The sequence below is a fragment of the Channa argus genome, chromosome 2 (genome assembly GCF_033026475.1).
Source record: "Channa argus isolate prfri chromosome 2, Channa argus male v1.0, whole genome shotgun sequence".
In the NCBI taxonomy this organism is placed as follows: Eukaryota; Metazoa; Chordata; class Actinopteri; order Anabantiformes; family Channidae; genus Channa; species Channa argus.
The window spans coordinates 10647409-10662864 of NC_090198.1; the positions used below are offsets into that span (position 1 = coordinate 10647409).

A 15456-nucleotide genomic window follows, 5' to 3' on the forward strand; every position below is an offset into this window, starting at 1 on the left:
CTTAGGTAAAGCCCCACTTGTATGTATTTGTTTAAGTTAATTCCCCTTTATGTTAACAGGGTGCTCCAGCAATTTGTTTTTCATTAAGTGCAGGGATTTGCTAGAGGCAGATTTACAAAATCCAAGCACCAGAGGCAGAGACATCCTTACTTGTAGTCTTTACTATGTTTAAAGCTCCAAAAATCCTTAATCCTACGTTCCCCATAATGCAGCCTATTAGGGTCTTCTGTTAGACTTTCTCTACCTGCTAAATGCATATTTCAAACCCCCTGTCCTGGAATCGCAACACATTGATCTTCATATGTAAAGTTGTGGAGAGCTTGTTTAATTTTCCATTCATACTTTCATTATGTGCAGCTCAACATCATTTTTATATTCCCCAACAGCTAAATTAATGAACAATACATATTGTTTTTGGGTTAAGTCTGTGCAGTGTGTTCAACCAAACAACTACAGTAGATTATGGATGAATTTGGTTTTATTAGCCAGCGTTTCACGATAGCTTCTCCTTACTCTTGGGCTGAAAGTGATTTTAGCTCAGTACCTATACACAGATACACACTAATGTGCAATAAAATGTACTAAATAGATGTCTGCCTGGGCCTTATTCCATTTACCAATATAGACTGTAATATATTATTATTTACCGTCACCAAATGTAAACGGGTGATAAACTCTTTCCTCTAGGCTGCGGAAAAGGGTTTTTGGTCAATAAGCACTGATGGTGGTCTCTGTCATGGTCAATATCTGCTGACTTTGATTATTAGCCGTTGTTACGGTCAATCAGTCATCACTAACATCTTGTCTACTGTGGGGCTTTCTTCACAGCTGAGAAGCTTTTATTTTTAATGATGCTGTGTGCCTTTTCTTGCTTCTCACATTTCTATATCTGTAGTGAGATTGTTCCTGCATTCTTTCTGCCGGGTGGATGTGCATTACGTGGACGTAATGAATACAATGTTTTTTCCTCCTAGCTGGGGAGAGGGAGAACGATACTTCCAACAGTGACAAATTGGCTCCTTTTTATGCATTAGATTTATATATGCTTTATTTTTAGTCAGCATTTACACTTAGCATTGTAGACTTCCTTTATGCTACACTGGAAAACAACCAAAGAAGCCCTTAATAGAAATCTGGCTGTCTGTCAGATGGACAGCTGAGGAAGTTAGTGTGTACCAGGCTGAATCTGTATTTGTGTCAAGTCCACTTTTCAAAAGGCAGCTCAGATAAACTTATTTCATCTTGCCCTCAACGTCACCCTATTGTTTGCTGTGCCATGATTGTCTCTGGGAATACAGCAGCCACCACTGTACTCGCGCTTTAGCTCAAGGGATTGGAGAAACGTGATTCCAGACGAGGCTGAAGATGCACCTCTTACCCCCACCCCTTTATGCTCTTTTCCATGGCATAGGCTGAGTCGTCCCAAATGTCTGAGCATGCCACATTTCTCTGCCCGCCTCTGCTTCCTGGTGTGCACTGTATATCCTTTCTGGGAATGGCTCAGTGTTAGAGGTGCAGCATCAGGATGTGCCACAGATGCTGTCTGTCTGTAGCATCTTAAGCACTGTGTTATGCTAAGCTCCCCAAATATAATTAAGAATTTAATGGGAATCATGTCAAACAGTTCCCAGGGTGACTCTCACTGCAGAGAATGTAACTAAATTCAGTACGTGTCTTGGTCTCCCCCCACCCCCCACCCCTCCAACCCTCACCTGCTACCACCTCATTTCTCTTTCCTCTCTGAATCATCAACCCTCCCCCTCACCTCTTTCTGTGTACACGTCCTTTTTTTTCTCAGCCCCCTATTCCAAGCCTGTGGTGACTTTGAAGCCTGAATCCAACCTGCGGCCGGGTGATAATGTGACCCTGACTTGTGTGGCCTATGGTGGCTATCCTGAGGCTGGCGTGATATGGCAGGATGGGAGCGAGCGCAACCTTACAGACAATATTGCTACTTCAGTTGTGGCCAATGAAGAAGGACTGTTTACAATGACCAGCACACTAACGGTTGTGCTAGAGCCCAATAGCAACTACAGCTGCCGATTGATCAACCCACTACTTGGCGACGAGGGCTTCGCTTTCGTCACAATCACAGGTGAGTGTGGGTCTTCGTCATCCATTATAAATACCTTCCAGGTCTTTTATTGTTGTCACCTTCAGTCTGGTGCAAAGTAAACAAGCTAATATTCAGTGGCTTCCTGCAGTGTTTGAATGTTACCAGCTCAGACTAATCTTGTTTTCAGTCATGCATATGCAGAGTTTCTCATTAAAGTCGTGTATGCTCTCTTGAATCAATCTGTTAGTTGAATTTTACGCTGGAGAGAATCAACTTTTTTTCTGTGTCTCTCTTTGTATTCTGCTAAAAGTAACAGTTCAGCCCAAAGAAATGAACGAGTTATAATGAAATATCCAATTGTGGTTCGATAAGCATAACTCATCTGTCTTTGTGCAATATTAAATTTAATCAATGGGTGATTATTTCCCTGAGGATAGTCAAATAGCTGTAAATCAAATTTTTCAAAAGACGGTATAGTGATACAAGACTGTGAAAGGTGATAGTTATTCTAGCAGAACCACAAAGAAGATAAATATGTTTGACTTTGTCTGTTGTTTGAAATCCTATTGTGTGTCTGATAGGTCTAATGGTCTCCTCAACTCACCCATCCCCACGTGGCCTTTGTGGTGTACTGTATGTGTTAAGTGCAAGGAGAGTGCCGTGTAAGGTGGGCCAAGGCTGAGTCTCTAATGGGAGCAGCCCTGTGTGAAATGGCTCATAAATAAGCAGAGGTGGCCCGAGCCTGATCTGTGGGCTGGAGCTGGTACTGGAGCTTGGGCTGTCGAGGTGGAGGTCGAGGCAGAGGTCAGGGAGTGCTGCTCCACTGGGCTGGGAAATGACTGTGCTGCCTGGAAACAGGATGGCCGATTGGCAGGGCAGGCTTGCTGGATGGCTGAGGGAGGGTGGCCTTTCTAACAGTTTGGTTGGCCTCTTTTAAAACAGCCCAGATATCCAGTCAGAAGAACCACTGGGGGAGTGGAAAGGTATTAAACACATGGTGAGAATGAAATATGACTGTGAGGTGCTAAAATAGTCTGTGGTTGTGATTACCCTTCTCCCTTTGGTAGATTGATGCACTATTTCAGGTCTGGTTGAAATACAAGATACTCTATTTTTAACCTTTCACGTCAGTTTTTTGTTTATTTAATTTTATCTCTACAAATGGGGCTCTCTCATCCAGAAAAACTACGGAGTCAGATGGATTGGTAATTTATATGGTCACGTTTTCTCTCTTTTTTTTTTTTTTTTTTTAAGGGAATACTATTCTATTTGTTTTTAAGCCAGAGCCAGCATATCTGACAGCTGGGCCTTGTACACGGCTGTAGTGTAACATTTACATAAGCTTGGCATAAGCATTGTTTTATGCAATTATACTTAATCATCTTGTTTTTTAGATTACTCCAATGCAAGACATGGAGTATTGGTCTTCAGGGACAGGGAACACACAGTGGAGACTAATAATCTGCATTGATAGCCTGTTGTGTGGACAGGTGTGTACACTTCACCTGCTCATAGTGCTATAATCACACTCATTACCAGTTCAATCACGTTGGGGAAAGTTGATTAACTGTTGGGAGAGATGGGTGCCATCTAGTGAGTTTTTCCCTTCCCTTCAACTTGCAAGTTGTGTATTTTGACTTTCTGTCATGATTCTGGGGAGTGTCACCATAGTCAGTGCTGCTGACATGGTAGGTCAGCAGAGGAATACTGTCTTACCTTTGACTGTACTTTAGGATTATTAGTCCTCTGCTGAGCCACTGGAAAATTTGTTTTTCCCAACTCCATTGCATTCACTGGGCTCCATTCTGCATTGAACCTTTGTGGGGCTGAACTTTTTTGTCTGGATGAGAAAGATTTATTACAGCTTTTTCAGTCCCTTTTTTGTGTTATATAATGGTTCTCGATTGGAGCTGACAGATAAGTGCATTTCCTGCAGGATTTTGCTTGTACTATCACCTAGTCAGAATCCTTTCTCAGATGCAGTGGCATTAAAGTATTGTGGAATAGGTCTTTTAAGAAGTCTGTTTACTGTATAAACTTCTCTTTTTTTTTAAATGTTTGTACTGGAAACATTTTTTGACTGTTTTGCATTTACAAAAGTTAGCTAACTTATCCACAGACAATTTTTGTTGAGTTTTGCTTGATACCTGTTTTTACTCTCTTGCTGAGAGTGTGTCCACGTTTGATTCTTTTTGAGTCAGTATTTGACCTTAGTCATACATTTAACTTATTTCCCCATTATCTAAATGGGTGCACAAGCCAACCCATGCAAATCCTTGCCTACACACCACACATCGACATACCAGGCCTCAAGTAACTACTAGAACGATTAAATGCAATATTTGAGTTGGGTTTATAGGCTTTGATTGTCAAAGCACTGCCTCTCCCCAACTAACAACAAACTAAAATAAAAGGAATGCGTATGAGCAGACTCGGTCAAGGAAAACAAGACAAAAACATCTCTGGCTAAGTGTGAGGAAGTTATTGAAGTGAGATGCACTTAAGATTGAAAGAGGTACACCAAAGAAGCAAATCCACGAATAAACTGCAGAAAACCCTTAATTAAAACAGTGGTGAGCATGATTTTCCGCAACTGGGTTTACACGAATAAGAGTAATTTCTCTGTAAGATCGCCAGCACAGCTTGATGACTGCCCGACTTTTTAGTAAACGCATAGAAAATTTACAGTATTTTGTGTGCCATGATACAAGGGTGCTTGTTTGAAATGAAAATGTATTTGCATTTGTTTACAACAGCTGGTGTGTGCTTAACAGCTTCTGTAATTAATTTTGACCTAGCAGAGTGTGGAGTGTGTCGGTCTTGAGTTGATACAGCAAGCACACTTGCTTGCTGTATACACTTACAAACACAGCACAGTCAAGCAGTGGAGAATCTTATTATATAAGTGGGGGAAATCTACTTAAAATTCTAAATGGACTATTGGAGTGTTTAAAAAAAACTGAGTAAGGAATTAGCGGCTAAGAAAAGAGGGTGTGATGGGGGAGGTAAAGAATGAACAACCATGTTAAAATTTCACACTTTCCCCAATCACTGACTGAAAAATTACAATAGTAATACAACTCTTCCCCCCAGGGAGAACGGTAGTTTGATAAGGTTAATTTTGAGAAAATGAACCCTTTACCCACACAGAGTGGAGCACTATGTGGGCTGGTGTGAGCTACACTTTAAAGAGTCTGTGTTAAGCCACACATGTTAATCTTAGCTCTTTTATAATCACAGCCAATTAACTACCTCACCAGAAATATCCTAACTGTTAACAATATGCAGACCATTATCACGCATCTCAAAGGCAGTTCTTTATGTAAGCACATCCTGCAGGCTGCTGGTCATTTTTAGGCATAGCTCTGAAGTAGGTAGTGTTTTTGTGTTGCAGGGAATTAGATTTTGCAGTGTGCAGCAAGGCTTAGTTTCAGGGAAACCCACAGGAACAGCTGGAATTAATGAACGCTTGAATGATGGAAAGGAGCAGCTTCAGTCCTCAGTTGAACTGTGCCTGCCTCTTTTCCTGGCCAGCAAGCTTGTGTACCAACTCTCCTCCTCCCACTCAGTCTGTCTTAAGCCCTTTTTCAGAAATGCAAAACTTTATTTTTTTAATCTGACCACATCACCATAACACAGGAGTGTGTTGGCTTCATGTCTCAATGAGCATGCTGGTCACTTTTATAATAAAGTCAGAATACTCATACTAGGTAGGACCTAGTAACATTTATGCTCCGCTTTCAACATGCCCCAGATCTGCACTGCATGTCTTTGCATTAACAGGTAAGCACACAAGATCACAACATGCCGACATAGGACAAGCTAGGAAGTGATGCTTTAAAAGCTGTGACCCTAATGTCAGTCATTATTCAGCGCACAGCACATTCATGAGGGTTTTGGACAATGCCCTAAACAGCATTAACACGGGAATAAAATGAATTCTCCTTGAACACAATCATGTTCATCTGCCATGTTGTACTAAGAGAACTCTGGCGTTATGCATCCTTTGATGTACTGTCCAATCTCGTGCATATGGCAAAAGGCGCACGGGTACTGTGGATCCCCCCATGACAGTCATGGTTTTGTCAAAAAGGAGCCACTTTATTGTAAAAGTTGAAAAAAGTCTGAATGACAGAAAAGCCTCACTTTGACAAATAAACGAAGCCAGTATTAATATATAAGGTTTTAATGACTTGCATTGCCTCACTCTCCCAGCCTATTCTGACCACTTTGTTCGCAAAAGAATAATGTTTTTGGAGTGTTTAGGTCTCCAGCATCTATATCCTATAATTTTTTCACTGATCCTTTTTCCAAATGTTGAGCTTTAGTTATGCATCCCATCTACTGGGGCCTTGTGATTGCAGTGTGTTGTCTGATTGCTGGGTTTCAGGGCCTGTCTCACTGAAACACCCCCTCCAGCACAACCCCCACTCCATCTGCTTGCTCTCTCAATGAGGATGGCGCCATTTCCCCCACACCACTCTGCTGGCACAGCATTTACAGTGAGCAGTGCACGGATGGATATAGACAGAGTGAGGAAAGATGAAGATGGAGAGATGAGGCAGGGAGATAGAGAGAGGGAGCTAGCAAGACAGGGTTAGGAGGGGTGAGAAGTGGATGACAGAAGAAAAGGAAGAGCTGAAAACGTTTGCTCAGCTCAGAGTTGTGGCACTACGACCTGACAGGCAGTAGATGGACTCATTGGCAGGGAGGGAGATCACCCCACGTGGTGGAGAAGACTTTCTGCTGAATTTTACTATCGAGCTGGCTTTCACTGGGCAGCATAGTGACTCAGTGCCAATAGTTGGGTGTTTTACTAGAGTTGTAAGTGTGGCTGTCTGGTGGTCCACCAAATGTTAGCTGAAGTAAATTATGAATTGGCTTTAACATTACAGGACAGTTTGTGTTTTCTTATGAGTGACTTGTAAGAACGTAGCAGAGCGTACTGAAATGAAGCAGGGAGAGATTGTTGGACTCACAGTGGATGGTTTCTTTTTTAAGCAACAAATTTCCAAACAGATTTTGTTCGTTTGGTTTCTTTTTAACTCCATGCATTTTTCTGTCTTGTCGTAACTTTGCTTCCAAATTATCCACAATACAAGTTGATTGTCAGCAGTTCTTTCAGAGATGTGGTGTTGTTGTGTTACTGGTAGAGTGAGATGACGGGCGGGATACAGTGGTCTGGTAAACACTCTCACACTCCCATTTCCATAATTGTTTCATGTTCAAACTTTGTAGCCACATAAACTGTGACTCAAATGACAGCAATGTATCATACTTCACAAGTCCTTTAAATTGATATGTATTTATTAAATAGTTGCAATCAAATGGACACGTTGCATTGCAGATTATTAGTATTGGTAAACATTGCAGCAGCTTTTACATTCATTGCCCATAGATGCCAAGGATGATGTGTCTGCATCTGTAAGTCGAAATTGCAGTTGGTGTGTTTGTTTGTTTTTTTTCTTTCTTGCCTATAGGAAGCACAACTGGCTAAAATTGGCTGAGTTGTGTTTTATTTGTTGTGCATCAACAAAACTGTGTCCCTGTTTGTCACAGTTTTTAAACTGTCATGATCACTCATCCAGTTCAGCTTTGCTGTTACTTTTAATCTCCCCAGTACCATTGGCCAATTCAGACCCTTTATGAAAGGCCCCTGTGCAAGACTACATGATTTTCTGTATGTGGCCAATGATTTTACATGTTATTTCATGTTACCGGAATAAACTCGGGATAAACATTGTCACTAATAATTACAATGTGTTTTTCCTCCGTATCGTCTAGACTATATTCACTTTGACATTTCCTCAGTTCGGACAAGTCTTTTCTGAGCCAACAAAGAAGTGCTGTTCAGTGGCAACTGGACTTGCTCGTCGTCCTTGAAGACGTTTCACCCCAGATCCAAAAGTCTTCAGCTCTGACAAACTCGCTCGGATAGACAGGCCTAGACACTCTGTGGAGTCGGTAAGTTGATGTCACTTTGAGGGACACCTGCACCCTGCTTTCACATGTGGAGTCACATGAGTTAGATTGTGGACGGCTGTGGAACCGTGGAATCCAGTTGCCACTGAACAGCACTTTGCATGACCTGCATGACTGAGAATCTTCACAGATGGGTTTCTAAGCCGACTTATTCTATTATTCCTCTCCAGGCAGAAAACTGCTTTTGTAGGGTGCATTTCCCCAAGGAGAATGTTTATCACACACATCCAGTAATAAACATCACTGTGTGATTGTCAAGCAACCTTCACTAGGAAAATCAAGGTTAAAAAACATCTTTAATTGCTACATAAACATTGACCTTTGTAGTGGATCAAAAACAGGTGCTAATGATAGGTGGTGTGTTTGAGCACATTCAGCTGTTCATTAAATTTAGTTTATTTCTTAGATTTGGGCCTGCTTACTTCTTGCCCTCTTTTCCTAACTACATTAAAATGCCTTTAGAGCTGGACCCTGATTTTGTTGCCATCTATAGCTTCCTGCCACACTTACTCAAGCTAGAAAGTGTTTTTAAGAACTCCCTCAAAAAGTATTTTCTCTGAAAACTCTTAAAGCATAAGACTGTTTAGAGTCCTAAGCTATATGTTTTTGACTATTGTCTTTGAAAATTCTGTGTGGCTGTTCTGAAATATTATTTGGGTCTTAAATCAGAGTAAAGGCATTGCCAGAGGGCCAAACAAAAAGATGTAGCCATCCACTGGTTCACAGGTGCTCTCATTAGAGTAAATGTTAACTTTGAGTTTTCGCTATTATGATGAATACTAATGAAATATTTTACAAGTATGTATCTTTCTCTAGTAGGAACTTTTATTAGAACCTCTGTCTGTCAACCTTGGGGAAATATATTTGCCCAGAATATTGTTTTTTGTTTTTTTCAGTTTCTATAACAAACCACTGTGCCTGTTCTTGTTGTCTACTGAGGGAGGACTTATTTAAATGTAATTAACAGAGCTTTTGGAGAAGCAGAAAACAGCAGTATAAATGAATCTGTTGTCAGTAGAGCACCAAGCAGGTAACTTTCCCATCGCAGCACTGTATTAATTAGTGGCCGGTGTACAAGCGGGCCTTCTTTCTCTTTCTGAATGTGTGCCCTATCTTATCAGGAACCCAGCCAGGGAAAACAACTGAATAGACAGATGAAGTAATGTAGGCAATCTAAAATAAATTCAGGTGGGCACCAATGGCACCATTGTAAGCACATTAATTCCAGGATTATTAACTGGGGCCACTTGCTGCTGTCAGTACTCGAAGACATTTGAAGGTTCCCTTCTGGGCCTTCGGTATTGGAAATCTTATCCCTGTATTAAGACCCAGGCGTTGTTATTTGTCATGCTCGCAGTCTTACTCCTAGCAGCTCTGAGGGATTGTTGGGTTGGATTCAGTTGTGGGCAGTTTCTGGTCTGTGCACTACTCTTTTAGAAGAAGAGTACAAAGACAAAGATAAAATGAGTTCCTCCCTTTTGTGCTGGGATTAACTGTGTCTTTATTCATGCCCCATTTCTGCCAGCTTGACTTTTTAACCATTACAAATTTTCCTAGCCCTGTTTGGGTGGCAAATGTTTTGTCTTTGTAACAATTAAAAGCTACATCAGTGTACTAGTTCTCCTTGGACAGTGAGTTTTTCTTTTTCTGTTTGTTTGGCATTTGTTCTGCAAGAAAAGGTCATCACTGTGTGTGTGTGTGTGTGTGTGTGTGTGTGTGTGTACATGCACAGGATGTTCATGGATGTTTACATTCACACACCTCAAGGTTTGTTTGTTTTTTTTCTGTTTTCCTGGGTGTGATCAAAAGCAGAAACCATATTTGCTCCAAGACCATCATATCATAGCAGTGTGCTGTTACCCACTGCACCTTCCCACGAACAGCAGTCTGACATCTTTATATCTGGGCCCAGCTCTGTAGAAGCATGTCTGAGTCTGTCCTCCCTCACTTTCCTTTTCAGGACACTGTATTTATGGGGGCAGTAAACACGCAAAAGCTCTCTTTTGTTATTGATCGGGTTCATTTTGATTTGGACTCACAGAGAGGACTATCATTGGGACCCGCGGGGCCCTGCAGTGTACATTTCGCACAGCTCCTGCTAAATCCTGTAAGAAGGATTGGTTTCGGGAGGTCTGGCATCAGTCTTGGCTTCACAAAATGAAATCATATTAGTTTCAGCTTTTCAGAACCACTGGGAGAGTGGCCACCAACAAATGACTGGGCGCACCTCCGAAGTTTTGTTATTTATTATTCAACTTTAGTATGTTTGGTGTTTAAACTTTGCACCTGATAACAGCATGAATTATTGTCTCATAAATTATTTGCATCGTCAGTAATTTGCTTTTATCTGGCCATGCAAATATAGTCCAAATTAGTGGCTGACTACACACAAACAGCATTGTCTAGTGCTATAATGTGTTTTCAATTAGGAGGCATTACAAGATTTAGCTCATTCTCAGGATACGTGGCTCTTTTTTCCAATAGCACTAGAGACCAGTAATTGATTAGAAAGTGTGAAATGGAAGTTAAGACCAGACTGTGTGGCCGTATCCCAGAAGAGAGGCGTTTCAAGCATGTACAGTGCTCAACTCACCTCACTCTATAGTGACAGCTTGACTTGAAAAAACGTAAGCGATCATTGACTTGCTGCCTGATATGAAACACACCTATTACAGAGTCCTTTATTCCAACCCGAGTGTCAAATATCACAGTAATGACTGTGATTAAGTCACGCTGTGGTTGTGCTCCTTATGATACCACTGTGAATGGACAGCGGCTTGCGATGACTCACATCCCCTTCAGGCTGCATTAATATCTTCTTGCTGGCTTGGGCTCTCTAGCCACGCCTGTCTCTCCGGAGCCTGACAACTTGCAGCTCATTACAGACAAGCTGTCCACAAGCAAACCAACTCGGTCCTCTTACCTTATTAATATTGTCAACTGAGTTTAATTTCATCACTTGCCCTCCTCGTGTGTGTTTTCACAGCAAGTTCAACTCTCTGTCAACGGCAGAGACAGCTCAGTGACCCACACTGCAAGAGTCTGTCATAGCTATAATGTATCTGTCCCGATGCTCTCAGGCACTTACTCCACCAGATGAAGAGTGATGCCATTTGTAATGTCGAGTCGTTTTCCCCATGTGGTTGTAAGAAGGGTTAAGCAATCTAAACAGGGCTTCTCTACTAAGAGTGTTACAGAGTACTATGGCTGTATCCTGGATCCAAGAATTTCACAAATAAGCTTATTTGCTTTCTGTTGCAGAGTTAGATGAAAGGATCGATACATTAACTTTGGCTTAAATATAGAATAAGGCTACAGCCAGCAGCTGGTTAACTTAGCATGAGGATGGCAAACGGGGAAAATGACTATTGTGGCTCTGCTCAAAAGCTGTCTAACAACATCTCATTATATTTCATGCTGGAAGAACACAACGAACAGTATTTAGTTAAGGGTTTAATGTATCGTAGATAACATCCATATTTAGCGACACACCGGGGATAGAAAACTATAAAATTGATCAAATGACCACACACAAAGATATTTTTGCACAATGTACTTTACTGAGCATTGTCTCAGGTTCAGTGATATATCTAGATCAGCATCCCACATATTAATTGTTGTTGTTGCATCCTCTGTACAGATCTGGCTAAATGAAACACTAACCGTTCTGGATTTGTATTTCTCTGCATTTTGATAAATCCATATAACACAATGTGAGGACATTGTGTAGGCAACAATGTAACTGGTTATAGGTTTGAAATATGTGCTGCTTCAGCAGAGTGATGACTTACATCCTGAGACAAAAGTAAGTGTGTCCTGTTTTCCTTTGTGTACCTCAAGAAGAATTTGTGCCAGTACCCAAAGCAGGAAAAGAAGCTGTCATGGTTACAGAGTAAACTGGGATTCACGTTGTAATCCTTGTACATTGTAGATTTGCCTTTGATTCTTACTAAATGATTTAAATAAAGCTCCTCCTAGTATTTTTATGTTAAAAATCAAACGCTTTAAAGCAGAGGAAAGAGGGCTTCAATAACAACAGCAGTGTGCATGATGGCACCAAAATGTTCCAAAAAAGGGAGGAAAATGATGCTCTAATATTTCCTTGCTGTTTAGGTCGCTTAAAAGATATGTTGTGTCACTAAAAAGCAGGGCTGTCAACAATTACAACACTATAATAACCTATTTGCAAATTTCTTTTAACGTCACTAATTTTTGACTCCTTTAATATTCTTTTCTGTTCGGTTCTGTTATGATGACCTGTGGTCTCAGCTGTGCAAAGCTCGACAATGCCAATGAGTATGAAAGCTGATCGATTCTCAGTATTTTATTTGCATTCAAAGAGTGCACTGACTGTGTCCGATGTACTTTCTCCACTTTGTCTAAATGGGAGCGGGGAAGCGCCTACATACACCCATCCATACCGCACAGCAGCTACAGCATCAGGGAGACAGATCCCAGTTGAGGTTAGACACTTGCATGCAAATACAACTTTGTGAGTAAAAGAAACAATAAAAGTAGCTCAATAAAACACAAGCACAAGCAAATTTGCTTTTGTAGAAATAATAATTTTTGAAAAGTTGTCAGTTCATTAGCTCCACCAAATTAGTGTCCACTCCTGTGCTAATAAGAGTATTAAACCTTAAAAAATTCTGAATAAAATGTGTGCGATTCATTTGCAATTAATTGCGATTGACTATAAACAGTCTGCAATTTATTATAATGACAATTTTTAATTGATTGAAAGCCCCACTAAAATGTAAACTACAAAGGAACAAGTGTCTGGGAAAGGGTCACCTATAATAACTAAACTTAAAGCTACAATATGTAATTCAAATTAATGCTAGCATGAAACTTAGAAACAATCTACTCTGCCCCACCCCCATCCTGTATATAAATAAAACCTTCCTAGCACCAGGTTGGACCCCCTTTTTCTATCCAAACTGCCTTAAATGTCCGCGTCAAAGAGTCAACTAGGTGCTAGAAACATTTCCTTTGGTCCATCTACACATCCAGGATGCGAATCTCCCGTTCTCATAAAGGGGTGGACATGGTTAGCAACAACACTTATGTCGGCTATGGCATTACACCGACCTAACCACCTTTTTTACACCATTCAGATGCTCAGTTGGAACTTCAGCAGATCGTTTGGACCATGTCTACATGCCTAAATGCTTTGTGCACCTACCGCATGATTGGCTGATTCGATCAGATCTATTATTAAGCTCTCAAAATTGGCTGGCCCAAAAATACAGAAACATACTATATTGTAGATTGTACATGTACAGCTCCAGGTTATGTAACAATCTGTTGGTGCACCTGTAATTACTGTTTAATTAAATCCTGCACCAATGTGGCTGAAGCCCTCAGTCTTTTTGAAAACTCCTTTTTTCCGGCATTCAAAGTTCTGTTGGAAAGAACATTGTCTCAAAGTCACAGTCCAAGTGAAGGAGTTAGTGTTTTTTTTTTTTTTTCTTTACTCAGAAATGCTTGCCTGGCATGCATGCTGTTTATAGCAGTGACCTAGTTCACACACACACCTGGGAACAGCCAAAGTCATATTCTGCCAGTCAGTTAGCAGCACCACAGGACAGTTTTAGGGGTTAATGTTTTGCTCAAGGATGAATAAACAGTAACTTGCAGCCATGTAGATTGTTTTCTGGCAGGTGTGCTTTCATTTTCTCATCTGTTTCACTCTTTTTATGAATTTTTATCTCTTATTTATCTTTTCAAGGCCTGGAGCCAGGAGGGCAAAACCAGCATTTTGGCAAGAAAGAGATTAAGTTACAATTTGATCATCATTGGAAATGTTTGTTTGTTATTGGCTGACAATTGCCATTAGACTCTGAAAATTCAAATTACATATATATTTAATGGATTTTCAACTTTTCATAATTCTGTTAAAGGATGTGTTTATTTTGGCACATTTATAAGATTTGAGTGTCTTTTTGGATGTCTCAAACTAACTTACTAGCTGAAAGAGATATGAATAGTCAACATTTGGCAGATACCTTAAATTTTAGTTTCGATGACTCAGAAGTAACAGATATGCATTATGAGCATTCTGTCAATCACATAAATGCTAACACCGCACACATTTTGGATATCCAGAATTGCATGACTGATAGAATTGTGGATACCCAAAAAAGAACCGTGACTATAAAGTTATCTTTATTTAAATTTTGCCTTTTTAATAAATACACTGCAATATATATATAAATATACTGTATTTAAATGTAATAGTTTTTTTTTTACAAGCAACTTTTTACTTACAAGCTTATGCATGAAATTAAACCACCGACTAGTAAGTACATTCGAAAATATTTGAAATTGTTAGTAAACTAAAACGCATGAAATGTATGAAACAAAAACTACTTTCCAAATAATTGAAGTAACTTTCATTCTAAATAGTCAAATATTTAATTGCTCTCGTCAAATTATTAAATACTTGTAATTCTATACCAACATTCTCATTAAAAACTATGTCTACCTTAACTTACTTTATTAATAAAATGCATTTCAGTCATAATAAATACTTGCTTTACCAATTCTTCAGTGTAGACATGTTATAGCAAATGGGTGGATAAATGTCCCTGTTTGTGCATTGGCTGATTTATGTCCTAATGTATTAGTTTTGTGGACAGTGCTAGCCTTTTGGGACAACAGTATGAGGATGCTGTCTCTGACTGTTTCTCCACCAGAGGCTGAGCATTTTCTCAGACTAAACAACTTGCTACACACAAGTTGTGAGACTGTGATTATTTATATTCCACGGAGAGATAGAGATTTACAGCCATTTTTTTCAGTCTGTCCAAGATATTTAAAAGTACTGGAAGGAGACTAAGAATATTTAAGCAATAAGCCATAAGAAGCTGTACTTGACAGTAATTTTAGAACAGCTTGGAGGCATTGTTAGGGACACTAAAAGAACTGCATTGCTTTTTTAAAATGACTGCAATAAAAAATTTATCTAAATATGCCATGAATGTTACATTTTAATGTAATTGTAGTTATAAATAATGGTACTTTTACCAATTTGAGTGGTAGTTTTGTGTTCCATGATATTTTACAAGATGCTCAAACTCACTCAATCAAATGTGGCTGACACTGTTTAATCTTTTTAAACTTAGGAAAAGACTAGAGTTTCTAGAGTTGTACAGTGTGTATTGATCCAGCTGAGCCCATAATGGAGAGTCTTCTTCCTCAACTTCTTACTCCAGCTTCCAAAGTGCAGCCATTTATTTAAGCTAAGAGTGCAAATGTAACTAAGAAACAATGCTAGGTTTTGATCTCTCTTTTGACCAATAACCACCAAGTCAAAGTGCTTGTTTGTTTTAGTGGAGGAACAATGAACATTTAACTCTGCCCTTAAAATGTTCTAAAATCAGACATTATATACAATATATACTAATGCTAATGAT

At 39.9% G+C, this 15456-nt stretch overlaps 1 protein-coding gene across 5 annotated transcripts in view; it reads left to right on the forward strand.

Annotated features, from left to right (window-relative positions):
- The window catches only part of cd276 (CD276 molecule), a 61687-nt gene that overhangs the window by 16622 nt on the left and 29609 nt on the right, over nucleotides 1-15456 (forward strand). For all 5 annotated transcript variants that reach the window (XR_010912908.1, XR_010912914.1, XM_067495297.1 and 2 more), the window contains one exon: nucleotides 1799-2095. Coding sequence is in view for 3 of the 5 variants with exons in the window: in XM_067495297.1 (XP_067351398.1) it covers nucleotides 1799-2095 (297 nt within the window). In the remaining 2 variants the exon portion in view is untranslated. The remainder of the gene's footprint in view (nucleotides 1-1798; nucleotides 2096-15456) is intronic.